This window comes from Callorhinchus milii, unplaced genomic scaffold, assembly GCF_018977255.1.
Source record: "Callorhinchus milii isolate IMCB2004 unplaced genomic scaffold, IMCB_Cmil_1.0 Scaffold22, whole genome shotgun sequence".
In the NCBI taxonomy this organism is placed as follows: Eukaryota; Metazoa; Chordata; class Chondrichthyes; order Chimaeriformes; family Callorhinchidae; genus Callorhinchus; species Callorhinchus milii.
Window position 1 is genome coordinate 4,630,880 of NW_024704763.1, and position 14,621 is coordinate 4,645,500.

The 14,621-nt window shown below is 40.9% G+C and overlaps 1 protein-coding gene across 1 annotated transcript in view; it reads left to right on the forward strand.

Moving 5' to 3' along the window:
* myo9aa (myosin IXAa) overlaps window positions 1-14,621 on the forward strand; it is a 139,742-nt gene that overhangs the window by 91,639 nt on the left and 33,482 nt on the right. The window contains 5 exon segments of the mRNA XM_042342921.1: window positions 91-225; window positions 8,911-9,032; window positions 9,629-9,770; window positions 10,292-10,487; window positions 13,874-13,993. Of these exon segments, the coding sequence (XP_042198855.1) occupies window positions 91-225; window positions 8,911-9,032; window positions 9,629-9,770; window positions 10,292-10,487; window positions 13,874-13,993 (715 nt within the window).

The window sequence follows — 14,621 nt, forward strand, 5'->3', positions numbered from 1 at the left end:
CAGTAAATACAGTAAATCCCTCTGGACCTTTTAATTTAATAATACCTATCTTCATATTTACTATAATGAATGCCCTTTTTGCTCTTGTAGATTCTGTCCATCGGTGTACTTGATATTTTTGGCTTTGAGGACTACGAGAACAACAGCTTTGAACAGTTCTGCATAAATTTTGCTAATGAGCGACTGCAGCACTACTTCAATCAGCACATCTTCAAGTTGGAACAGGTAAATGATTTGTGTCTTCAGACATCTGCTCTGTGTTCTCTTCAGTCGAGTGGCTCTGGGCTATACCCATGCCAATCTTGCTTATTTATGCAGTTGATACAGGATTTGTGTGGCTGTTACCTTTAACATTAGCTGGCTGCTGAGTTATGGAGGACCTGGAATGGATGAACTTGGCAATCCTAAAAAAACTATACCACCAAAATAAATGTTTCCTCTGCCCATGTTGGATGATATTATGATCTCTTTAAAAGCAGGATTATTCTTACTGGTTCAAATTGCACTGCTAGTTAAGTTTATATATTTACAACTACTTGTGTTTATATAGCAACTCGGGGCACTATTTATGAGTATGTTTAGAGTCCTTTTCTTGAACTTTCCTTCTTCCTATTGCATGATGCTGGGATCACCCTGAGTTTAATGCTCTTTTGTTGCATCGTTTGTACAGTATTTGATGGATAACTGAGAAAGCAAGAGATGAGTAGCTTTCTTTGAATGTATTTTACCCTTCATAGAGCTTCTTTCGTCACTGTCAGTTTCTTATTTGACGTTATTCTGACACTGTTTCCTGTACACTTATCCCCTCCTGGGCTAACCCAGTTCGGATAACAATTGATCTCTGTGCAGAGCAGTTGCAGTTTGGGATTTAACAGACCCTGCCTGTGATTGTTTCAGGGTGGCAAGTTTCCAGAGGCTTCCTTGGCAAGAGTATGTATTTTTAGAAGGGAAAATATTCCAAAAAATTAGGAAACCCAAACGAATATTGGGAATCTTTAACCTGTGTAAAATTCCAGTGTAGAGATGGATGTTTCAAAACTCTTTCAGATTATTGTTCAAAGTTTCCCTCTGTGTCTACGTTAGTTATATTGAGAAATAGATACAGAAAGGTGTCGTGTGAGAAATTGAATTGGTAAGATAGATGTTCCGAAGGCCTATCCAGCCTGGAAATTGTCCCTTCTTCTGGTGGAAAGACACTTCCCTTTATGGTCATTTTCTAGTTTGCACTGTTTTTGTGCTTCATGTTCTTCATAATAGAGGGAAGTGCCTTGATGATGCAGCCCACGTTTAAATTCTTGGCAATCAAAGTACAATTTTTCATGTGTTACAACTTTGAGGCTTTATTTTCTTACTCTTGTTGTTTTGTTTGGTCGCTTTTCTATCACATCAAACAGATGTGTTTTTTTGGCCATAGATTTATATCCATAATAGTAATAATTTATAACTGGAAAAAAATTGTATTTATTTGTTTCATTCTCAAATTCATGTGCAGTGATTGCATGATTCCAGTGCAGCAGCAACAACAACAACAAAATTACATTTATAAAGCGCTTTTCACATTGGGAGGACGTCCCAAGGTGCTGGACAGACAGAGTTTCGGACCCGAGCTAGGGATAGGGGTCAGAGATGTGGAGGACAGGGGGGAAGCAGGGAGATCGAAAGCACCGTCAAAGAGGAGGGTCTTGAGCTGGGTCTTGAAGGAGGCAAGAACGGGGGTGAGGCGGAGGGACTGCGGGATGGAGTTCCAGATACTGGGGGCAGAGTTGCAAAAGGCCTGCCCGCCAATAGTGGGGCGAGCGAGGCGGAGGACGTGAAGCAGGCCAGAGCCCATTGAGCAGAGGGAGCGGGCAGGATGATAGGGGTAGGGGGGAGCAAGACCATGGAGGGCTTTGAATGTGAGGACCAGGATCTTGAACTGTATCCTCTGTGTGATGGGAAGCCAGTGGAATCGGGCGAGGGTGGGTGGGTGTGATAGGGTCACGGAGCCTGGTGCGGGGGAGGACACGGGCTGCAGAGTTCTGCATGATCTGCAGCCTATGGAGGGAGGAATTGGGGAGGCCGACAAGCAATGAGTTTGCATAGTCAAGCCTCGATGTAATGAATGCATGTATGAGGGTTTCGGCGGCCTGTAGTATGAGAGAGTGCAGGCTTTGCATTAAGGACAATTTAATTACAAATTGTGGTTGGTGCCCAATGCATATTTGGTCAATTGGAGTACAATTATGTATGCGGATCAATAGATTTGGGGATAATTGGTGTAGAAATAACCAGCATTCTACTGTATTTATAAACAAGGTTATTTTGATAATCAACCAGTGATCAGATTAGCACTCTCAGTACCTGATGGCTCTGTGCCAGTGCCTTTGGAACAAAGTTGTATTCTTTACTTTAAAAAAAATCTTTTTTTGTGCTTTGTGTGAGTGAATGGATTGTTCGACCCATGAAGGTAATGGCATACGTAGCTGTTCCAGTAGACAAAGTTGATGTTCTGTGTATTTTGGTTTTGTTCTTCTATTAGCTGCTTTTAATTTAAATGGCACAAAACCCTTTTCTGTTTAATCTTGTCAGCCAGCTCTGCAGTGTAACTGGTCCTTTTAGCCAATCTGAAAGAGTTCATTCATTGGGAGACACGGCATGAGGTCCAGACATCCACTCCTGTAATTAGATTACCAATACGCAAACCTTGAACTGCAGCTATTTTTCCAAGCGGCTCCTGTGTGAGAGTTTGGCAGTGATGTGCTGAACGAGGAAGCCGTTTCTGAGCAGCATTGTCCGTAGATCTCAGCGTGTCGAATCCACACACAAATGTATGTATACATATACATGTAAGGTACTTGAATCCACACACAAATGTATGTAAACATGCAAGGGCGTACACACACAACACTTTGCACTTATACAATGCCTTTCACGTTGAGAGAATGTCTCAAAACGTTGTTTAAAGACAACGTGAGTCTGAGCTGGGAGGGAGGTAGGGGGAGGTGGCTGAAGGCACACTCAAGCAAATTGGTCTTTAGGAAAAAAGGGGTTTGAAAGCACACAGAGGGGTGGGTTAAGGACTTTGGAAGATAATTCTGGAGGGCAGGGGCAAAGTGGCTGAAAGCCAGCATGCAAATGTTGGGGTGGAGCAAGCGGGTGAACATACGATGTTTGTACAGGTCCACTCATGCATGCCCAATGTACATATACATACTCACACAGATAAAAGGCTAACCAGTACACTGTTGATAAATGCCTCTCAGCGGGAGCTGAAGCTGTCAAAATACCAAGGACAATGTGGCGTTTTACTTCTGTGTGAAATGGCATGTTCAGTAATATGATAATGGGTGCGTGTCAGAAGAATTGCTCACAATAAGGTGATGGTGTGGAGTCAAAAGCCTCCGTTCAGCTCTCTGACTTCAATGCCAGTTGTAACTTTTAGCTTTGAGGATTGCAATGACAAGTGCTATTTGAGGGTGGTACTGAGTACACTGTAGGGCATGGAGGGAAGTCACATTCATCATAGTATTGAGGTTCTGTGGACTGAAAGGTAGTGGTTTCCCAGTTTTGCAATGGATTTCTTCAGCACCGACCACCACTGACTGAAGCCTTCTGAGATCAGCTAGCAGTGGGGTTGTGAACGTTTGGTGGGGTAGGTCAGGGATATCCAACTAGCATTCCGTATTACACATGTGTACAACAACAACAATATTTAATTTATAGAGCGCCTTTCACGTCAGGAGGACGCCCCAAGGCGCTGGACAGTTGGGTCAGGACCCGAGCAGGGGGGAAATGGTCAGGGTGAGGGGAGGGAAGGGAGGGAGCAAGGAGGGGGTAGAGAGTCGAGAGGGGAGCTGAAGGCACGGTCAAAGAGAAAGCTCTTGAGACCGGCCTTGAAGGAGGAAAGGGAGGAAGCAAGGCGAAGGCACTGGGGGATGGAGTTCCCTAGTGAAGATTATAGGAATAAAGGGGAGCCAGTGCAAACATGTGTGTAGATTACTGTTTCCCTGGAAGGTGTGTGGGAATACATGTTCTTTGTCGTAAATGCATGTTAAAACAAATCCACTTCTCACAGAGTATGTGCAGTTCTGAAGCATGGTACATAACTGAATGTGTGACAGCTGTGACACAGAGCTTTGTACTGGGATCTGTGTGATGACAGCTTGTGAATGTGCCTCTCCACATACCTGGGAGTTGCTTTCAATGCTACAATTCTGGCACACAAAACAAATCGAGAACAAATTGAGTATTATTTGAACTTTGACTCCCTGGTTTGTGTTGTTAATGTAATATAGACTGAATTTTATTTTGTATTTATTTTATCTTTCCTTTGCACATTCCTCTGGTTATCAAGAGTGCCTGGAAAAGTACAGTTTCTTAAAGGTAAAATTGTGTGTGCTGTTTGGGTTTGATTTCTTACTGTTCTGCATGGAGTGTGCCAAATAAGTGATTGTGAGCGGTAACATGCAAGACAAGTACAGTACATTACTGGGTATTGTCTGTCTTATCTTTGTGTGTATTTCCCCTTTCCCTACCTTATTTTCTCTCCTCTCTTGAAAACAGTACCAGGTGCTGTGTCAGTGTAGCTAAGCCTTGCAAACATTACAAACTGTAGAGAGCTTTGAATTATTAAGGGTGTGTAATATGTTTTAAGATGGTGTGCTGCATTTTTTTGTGCAGGCATGGTGCAAATTTACATTAGACAGTACCATTCCCACAACCAGGTCATCCCATTCCATTGGATCTAGCTGCAATTCATAGATAATACCCTCTTTCATTAACCTGTTTCCATCTTTTCTCCATCCTAAATCCCAGCCTCTGCCTTAAAATGGGGCTGCAATAAGAGTTTTTTTCAAGCTTCCAAATACACTTGTCTGCAAGTAACGAGGAAAAGTGGTTGTAACCATCTGGGATATTTCTACTTGTAACTGACACTTACTGTTGAGGCTGGTGTGCAAATGACCTGGAGCAAAAGGCAGCATGTTTACATGGTCCCATCAGTGAAGTAAGTGTTCAATAATGAACTGAGCCGTGGCTGTTGATGTCTGTGTGTGAGACCATTCTACAGATGAGTCTCCAAGGCTGAATAGATCAGCAATCATAGAAAGTATGCTAGAGCCATCTATTCTATCTTAGCACCATGGCACTATTTGAAAAGAAAACTGAGTTTCTCCAGTGTCCTGGCCAACAATCCCCAAATAAGATGGGTCACTCACTCCCTGATTGTTTGTGGGACTTTGCTGCGCACAAACTGGCTGCTACGTTTCACTCACAAAATACACTGTTAATCCATTGTTGTGCGCAACTGGCAGCCGCGATTTGCCCACAAGTACGCAATCAATCCACATTACAGTATATCCTTTGATACATCTCAACAACGTGATAATGTGCTATATTGAATGCAAGAAATATTATTATTATTATTTGTCTCTGACCTTATCAACTTCCCTATTTGCTCATTCAAGTTGATGGAGCCAGTGCGCAGACCTGTTGTTGGTTGTTTGACCCTCAGCTTTCTTTTAAGCCCTAAAACCAGCCCTTGACCAAAGACTGCTTTTCTTCACCTTCAAAATACCACTTCAGCAGCCGAAGCCCTTATGTTGTAGTTACCCGATTCCTCTAATGCTGTTGTGGCCGAGGCTGGATTGAAGCCTTGAAATGCTTTTCAGCCCTTTTTTTAAATGTGTTTTTATATCTAAAACTAACCCACACTAACCTATTACTCCCAGCTCATTGTATACCACAAATGTACTTTTATAGTCGGTAGGGTGAACCTGCTGGGAGCCCAGCCATTATTGCTGATGGTGCTTGTCCAACCTTGAGGTTGTTAAATATGTTGTGGTTGAAGGGTCTTGAGTATCTGAGTGGAAGGGCTTAAAGTAATGCAGTGGCCGTCTTGCTTTTTGTTGTTGAAGCTCTTACGAAGAGTATATCAAATCAAATGTATGACCAGACCCCTGTGTGGTGTCCAGCTGTGAGACAGTTTCATGTTAGTGACAAATATGAACTTGCCTGCGAGAATAGTCTCAATAGAGTCAGAATAAAGCCTGGGTCAGACATGGTTTTAAGTCTCCTGTGTTGTCTCTACACTTGCTGAGGTATTTTGGAAAAGTTTCAAATAGTTCAAAACTATTTGTGCCATCTGTGACCAGCACACTAATGGTGTTAAGCTGGTTAGTAGGCTGCCAAACCTTTAACCACATACCTTGGGGAAATATAGTATTATTAATATATGCAAGGCTCCATAAATGGTCATGAATTATCACTGGATATTGTATTTCCTTATTGGTTCAGTCTCTCCAGTTGCCATTCTCTGTTCATTGGCAGGAACCTGTTCCAAAATACTTGCTGCGTAATATTTATGTCGCACTATTCAAAAGGCTTATTTTTATAATATTGATGCATGTTGTGCTTTTGGGGGGAATGAGACAGAAGATAAATATCTTTTGTCTGTGACCTATAAGTTCTTTTTTATGATTTTTTATTCTCCAGAAATTCCAGGAAGTGCTGACAGGGAACATAGAAATGTTACAAATGCCTTTCATATTAATAATCCTCTGAGACAGCCGTCTGCTTTAGGAAAGAGTGTGCGTTGGAACACAAAAACACATTACATCGCTGTTGTTTTGCTGCCTGGAGGTATTCCAGTATCACTTTGGCAAGTGGGTTGAGCCCTTAAGGAATAAAAGTGAATTTTAGATGAGGTCATATATGGCAGTGGCCGAAACCATGCAAATCTGTTCTCTCCAGACTTGAGTTGTATTACTGAATATTGAAATAAAGTGCAGGACTAGTTCTGAGACCTGGGGCTAGGGAGCTATCGTCTTCTCCCACTATGCTCTTAATTTGTCAACCTTTTAATGTTACAGCTTGAAATCTAAGTATCTTAGCAAATACATATTGGCCTGTGTGCTTGAAGGCTGTTCTCAAGAATGACTGGAACTCTGAGTAGAAGTCTGCATCACATGACAAATGCTCCTGATCTCAGTTATCCCACAATGATTACAAACCAAGTAGAATCCCAGTGTGAAAAGAATAGACTACAGGTCACTCTATTAAAGGCTGAGTTTAAATACAATGCGTTTCCGTATTCTACGGAGCCCTGGATATATTTTATAGAATATATCTACTTTCTCCCACTGGACAGGGGAGGTGGGGGGGGAGGAAATAGTGGGAACAATGCTGGTTATCATCTCTAGTTCTAGCCTATAGATAGACCCAGGGAGACATGGAGCACCAGCTATGCTGAGGGACACAGGTTATGGAAGATGCCAGGCAGATTCTCCTTGTTGCGGAGGATGCAAATCAGTCTGCATACCACAGCCCAGTAAAATGACAAACCGTGTAATTTAAGCCATTGCTCTTTCTTCAGATGAATCATTGCTAATATTTTCCCCCCAAACAGTTCTGAAAGTATGTTAGAATTTCTGAATTAGCACATTTAAAAAGTGAGATATTTCTCACCAGTGGATGTTAAAACATGTTTGCCAGCAATGGTTTTGAAGATGCGTTGAATACAGCAGCATAGTTTGAACGACATGTTTTTGGCTGCACCATTGTGGTTCTCTGACTAAAGGAGAAAATTCTGATTCACTGTGGTTCTGTGTTGTGTCCAGTAACTTCTATTAATTCCTTAATAAGGAAAAACAAATTACAGGAATATATTTTATTCAAAGCCTTTCCCCCAAGTGTAGGCGGGAAAAGTCATTTGTTGAAAAGTCTACTTATTGAATTCTTACCTTTACATTCAGTGATTTTTCATGCCGCCTGCTACAAGTAAACCTGATCTGATCTGGAGTGGCTCAATCCCAGGAAAAAGCACTACCAACCTGCTGTTTCTGCGTACCTGCCAGTTCTCCACATTCTGGCATCGGGCTGATTTAGAATTGGCTCCCAAGCTGACTTAAAGCTTGGTGAAATTCAGTGGAGTCTCACAGAGGCATGCATTTATTTTCTGTCACAAGAGTGGCCCTGGTTATAAAAGCAGCCATTGATCAGACTCGTACAGAAGAAGACCCAGTACAGGGACAAACTGGAAGACAGGCCCCACGTACTACAGCTAGGATTCCATTACAAATTATTATTATTAAAAGTGCATTTAATTATTAAAACTACATTTCTTCCCCTTTATCTAGGGGAGTACATTAAACAGAAAGTGCTGCCTTTAGACCTTTGCTCACGTATAAATATAGTCAACAGATTTTGTCTTTTAACCAACGTTTCGCAACATTTCATTTCCCTGGCTTGCTCTTGATATACAGATGCACAGACAGCATTAAACTGAGAAGGTTTAAAGCTTTTACGCCCATTATTTTGCTTAGTCTTAGATCACTCCGATTTGTTAAATGTAGTCTGAATTTGGAAGCCAGTGTTCAGCAGATCTTAGAAAGACCTGGTTTCCAAGTTAAGATTAAATCGAGGGATTTTCCACAATTCTGCTTGATCTTAAATTTTAAACGAGAATGGCCTTACAGGCTAAGACTAGATGGAATTTGGGACCTTTGATCTGTGATTGTGGCGCCAGGTCTGCGGTTTGTGGACCCTGGACACCTGCTGTGCGAGGATGGGAGTGAGGTGACTTGTTTAAGTGTCCACAGATGACATTGGTTTTGTTGAGTATTTCATGTCGGTAAATGGTTTGCAGTTGGATTTGTGACAAAGAGAGTTAAGCCTCAGGGGAATCCACACATGTGCCGTCAGACAAGGGCAGGCAACGGGCATGCACACCACATGTCCTGTCCTCACCATTTGCAGACTGCTGGAGCCATAGAGTCGGTTTCTGCTATCAAATATGTTTCCTGGATGAAATAGCTCTGGAGTTAGTTTGAGAAAACAAATATTCTTTGTGAATTTCCGAATTGATTTTCACCCTGGTTTGGTTCTGATTGTTCAATGTTCTGTGACACTGACTGAACATATTTCCTCACCCAGGAGGAGTACAGGGCAGAAGGCATCAGCTGGCACAACATTGATTATATAGACAACAGTAGCTGCATAAATCTCATCAGCAAGAAACCCACAGGCTTACTCCACCTCCTGGATGAGGAGTGCAAGTGAGTACTTTCAGCGAGCGACGCACTGTGTGCGTATTTGGATGGGTTTACGTGTACAGTATATTTGTGCCCGTGTGTGTTTGATATAACATTGGATTCTATATAATGCAACTCAGCTCATCAAATTATCTTTGCATGAATCACTCAATCTAGTTCCACCTTTCTGCTCCATGCATTATCTTTATTGTTCCTTTTTCTTGAAAGAATTTATAGACTCTGCATCAACAGCAGTTTGCAGACGAGAATTACAGATTCTAACCATCCTCTTTGTAAAATCTTTTTTGTCTTAAATCCCAAATGCCATTTACTGTTCTATAAAAACTTGATAAAGCTAACTTTGAGTTTGTGTTTGTAGGGACACTGCTTTGTGCCTGTGTTGTGCTGTTGCATTACGTGTATCTGGTAAACTCTGTTTGTATCACTTAACTCTTTCATTTTGAAGTTCTTGTTCCTGTAAGTTTCATTTTTAGAATTGAGCAGTATATTGCAAAAACGAATCTCAAAGCGAAGTGATGAGTTAATAGGATTCTTGTCTCAGTGTGGATGCTGACGTTTCACCACATGTCTTGTGTGTGCTTATTTTTCTTTCATCTCAGTTTTCCTCAGGCAACAAATCAGACATTGCTGGATAAGTTCAAGCGACAGAACGAGGGGAACAATTACATCGAGTTTCCGGCAGTGATGGAGCCAGCTTTTATCATAAAGCACTATGCTGGGAAAGTCAAATACCAAGTCAAGGTCAGTCCCCTGCTTCTGCTGAGCGAAACGATATGGAATACATAATGTGGTTCTTGGAAATCAATGTTACAGAGACCAGGGTCATGGCAAATAAAGGAGCTACTTCCTTTTATTACAAGGCTTTTAGTTTCTCTAGGGAGGGGTTAAAGGGCTCAGAGTTAACAGGAAATTCAGTGGGTCAATCAGCTGTTGAAAGAGAAAGATAGGTTCTTGCCTCCTGCTTCAGAGCAACTGAGGAAGGTTTGCATCCAAAATGTTAACCTGACTCTTTCACGGTGTCATTTTCGATGCTTTCTTTTTAATTCCAGTTTCCAGCGTGCACTTTATTTTTAAATCAGAGTGAAGGACAGGGCATGGGTTGCGTGCTTTTGCAGCAGCAGGTGGTGCCTCCGGGTTGGGCAATGTCAAATTTAATTTTGCATTTTGATTTAGTTGATGTCTCTTTTGAGGGAGAAGGGATTGATGCTGTATTAGTGTCATCTATTAGCTATTAGACTTTTAAAATGCCTCTGTTGTTGCAGGACTTTCGAGAGAAGAATACTGACCACATGCGCCCTGACATTGTGGCACTCCTGAAAAGCAGCAAGAATGCCTTCATTTGCAGTTTGATTGGCATTGACCCTGTGGCGGGCTTTCGTTGGGCAGTACTGCGATCCTACTTTCGAGCTGCCGTGGCATTCAGAGAGGCCGGTAAACGCTATGTTGAGAAGAGACCTGGTAAGGAGAGATACAGCGACTGTTAAACTTTCAGGATTAGGACACAATGCATAGAGAAGCACTAACACAACTTTTTGCCTCTCATGTTGTTGAGGAAAATGCGTTGGAAGTTTCTGCAAAGGTATTATAGGGATACATAAGGTTGGAATCTTAGGCTAATGGACATGGGTGATATTTAATCCCATTCCTCTTGTGTTCTTATGAACTATGTATGTGCAGACAATAAATTCCCAACAGTGCCAGTAAATTCCAACCTTCCTTCATGTACGTGGAGTCACCAAATGATAAAAAATGTTTCAGTCAGTCCAGAATGTGTTCAATGAGAGAATTAGGAACATTTATGATCCTGGATTGTTGTAGGCTTGGATTAACCCTTGCAAAGACTAGATCGATTCAGGTCAGTTAGATGACCTACCAGAGTTTCTTTGTAAGAAGATAAATATCACATACTTATTGTACAAACAAAGTACAAGAGAGAATGCTCCCATAAGCTATTTAGAAAATCAGGAATGGATTGAGGGTTTATGAAAATGCTGAGACTTGCAATATGTTTTTCTGTTTCAACATACTAACTGTAGTGCTCACCTCAGTGCATATGTACATAGGCGAGGAAATGCATTTAAATGACCAACAGGTCCCGACTGCTGTTTCAGTCTTAAGCCAAATACCCTTTCACTTCACTGATCGATGGATACGAAAAGAAAATTTATTTCAAGGTATAAAATTCCATGGAAGAGATTTACAATAAAACTCCAGTCTCTATAAGTGAAATAATCAGTATAGAGGTCAACTCAACCTTTGTGCCGGTCGTTAATGTTTCTAACAATCCATTTTGATAAGTTTTTTCTCTTCTATTGTAACATGCAACATTGGTAGCTACATTTACCAGTTGGCCTAATACCAGTTTAATTCTTATCGATGTGGTTGATAAAACTTGCATGGGAATCAGCCTATTTCTATCCTCTGTGGTGAAGTAACAAATCCTGCCATGATGGCACCAAACTGCTTTTATTTCTTCATTTACACAGTATGATTTGTCTCATGTTAATTGATGGAAATATTGGTACTGGAATGAGATATTGGACAGTTTGGTTCACAATATATTAATAAATGTTAGGAGACTGGAGTAATTTAACCTGTTTATGGATTAGCTGTCCAGAAGAATTTTATGTTGCGACATATCCCAACTGTCAGTGAATTTAGAGGGGGGAGAAAGAGCCCAGAGTACAAGCGAATTACTCAGCAAAATATTCCGGTTCACTGTGATCATGTAGCATGTACAAATGTGCACAATTGGACCTTGACCTCTTTAAATCCTCACATGTGTTTCACGCCAGTTAACTTTGGGATAAATGTGGCTGTCAGAAGGTGAACGGCACATTCATCACTGTATAGGTGCTACCAGACAACTTTGTGAGGTAGCTTCATTCATAAATCAACCAGGATAAAACGCTGCATGGGTATCTCAAAATGCTCAGGTTTCATTGAAGTTCTTTGGCTTACAGAAACTGTGTGTCCCTTATACTGTAAAAGATTGTATGAACATGACCAAAGTATGTTTCTTGCCATACAGATTTAAGGTATGATCGAAAAATAAATGTTTCGAGTCTTCTGAGCTACTTGCAAGAGAGCCTTTTGGGGCTTAATGGTAGCATCTGGTACTTTTAACATTTCAATTTACTTCAACAGGTTACACTGCCATTTTGAACACTTTATTAGTCCTATGTGTTCCATTCCTTTCAGTTTGAGCAACTGGCAGCAAATCAAAACAATTTATCTTTAAAAGGAAATTGTTTATTGTGAGTGGATCTCCATATTGTACTAAGTGATTGTTTAGCTGCTGCTCAGTGCAATCCTCTCCCTTTTCAGCTGGACAGATGTATTTGGATAACAATTCGCTGCGTGTTTCGCCCACAAACTAAACAGTCAATTCACTTTACAGTATATTCTGTGAAGCGCTTTTGAGACGTTTCGAAGATGTGATAAGGCGCAATATCAAATGCAAGGATTATTATTATTATTAGAAAGATGCATCATCATGCTGTGGTGGCTGGGCGGAACTCTGGTTGCTTGGGTCCGTCTCTGCAAAAGTAAAACTCTGCTCCTTATATCGTCTGCTCTGTGTAGAAGCACCTTTCTCTGTTTCTTTCACTTTCTCTGTACTAAAGATCAGCAAATCAAAGTGTAGGCACAAAACCTGCCAATTAACTTAATCTCAATTAACATGAGATGTTCCTTTGTCAGTGATTAAAAGTTGTAATCTTTAGTAGAAGACAAATTGGATTTGAATTGCATTTTTATTCTCTTTAAAGGAATTGTCTGAAACAGTTATCAACAGAATATAAAACAGAATCATTTTCTTTAAGCAGAGTTGTCAGAATATATGGAATGAATTACCAAAATTGGGGGTTGAAGCCAAGTCCATAAAAGCATTCAAAAAGGAATGAGATAAATAATTTAAACAAAATATTAAAGAATACAGAGAAAGAGCACAGCAGTGGGATTAAACTAGCTCCAATGATACAGCTAGCAGATATGATCGGCTAAATGGCCTCATCCTTTCTGTGAACTTTCTATGATTTTATGAATCTGGCTCCTGCAAATCACAGAATAGAGAATACCTTCCAAAATTAAACTGCTAGATTCGTAATGTATTATATTTTCATTGTACACCATATGGTTGCTCTGGCCCAGAGGCACATTGCTTAGAGAATAGGATACACACTCTTCAGAAAGTGAATACCTTGAAGAATCAAGGGTTTGATTCACTATGTAAGACAGTTTAATTGGTTCCTTCCATCAGAATCGTTTGAAATAAGCATCCATTGGATTGGAGGCTGAAACAACCTGGGTGGAAATGATCGGCAATTCTGAAAGAGACGATTGAAACAACAAGTCTTAATTTTTAAAGAAAATCTATATTTGCATGCGTCTCTGGAGAAAAGGTTGCTTAAATTTTGAGAATTTCATAGCCGGAACTAGTTAAAACCCACTGAAGCTATTAACCTAGATGATAAACAACAAAACTCTTCAGAAGGGTTTTATTATTTCCTCTGGCTTTTAAATCGGCTCCCAACAGTGAAAACAAACTTCACTCTTGGCAGGCTTTTGTTCAGGACCACACCTCTTTCACCAATAATCACAGCATGTAAATTCTGCCTTTTCTTACTTTGATGTCTATAAATGTCCTCTGCAAATCTACCAGAGATTAACAATTTAAATGAAGAAAATCGGCCTCCTTTTCCAGAACCAATATTGACGATTAAAGTGCTGCACTATAACTGTGGTGTTTATGTTCTTTTAGAAATCTTTCAATCTTTTAGATTCCTGTCTTCATAATTTTTTCTATCTGAAGTCTCTTTTTTGTTTTTATTTTGCTTCCAAAGGGCATGATGATGCTGTTCCGTTGCCAGTTTTGAAAAGTGTCGATAGTTTTAGCTTTCTGCATCACCCAGTCCATCAGAGGAGTTTAGAGATTCTCCAGAGGTGCAAGGAGGAGAAGTACAGTAAGGCTCCAAATCCCACAATACTCTCTGACATTCCACATAACTGCAGTAAGCTCAGGCTAAGAGCATTCACTTCAGTGGTCTTCATTCATGCTACGTTCCTGCCTGACTTGAGGTCGTCACTTTGTTCTTCTCGAGTGCCGGTGGGGGCCAAGGACGTGTTTTACATGGGCCTTACAGCAGTGATGAAGACCACTGCCTAGAAGCCATGTGGGGAAAACCACAAGAGCAAAAGATTTTGGGATGTTCGGTTTGCAATCTGCCACTCTCATAGAGGACGCATTGTAGATTATTTGTATTATATTAAAAAAGGCTAATTAATCTAAAGCTACTCATGTACTGCTATCACTTGCAGAGGATCAAATCCCAATGTTGTAGCTTTCCTTTGTAAGAGTTTTCAGTGCACTTTCGGTTGAATCCGAGGCTAAAAATGCAATCTGGAATGCTCTGCAAGCAGCCTGCATGCACATCCCATGGTCCTTTGTGGGTTTCTGGTGACGAGTGAATGGTGTTGGTCTCAATGCCCTGTTTGTGCCTATTTTCCCAGCTCTGTCTGTTTAATGCTAGTTCTGCAGGTCTGACGCAATCTTTGACTACATCTGGCATTCTGATTCCAGCCAGTCAGGCC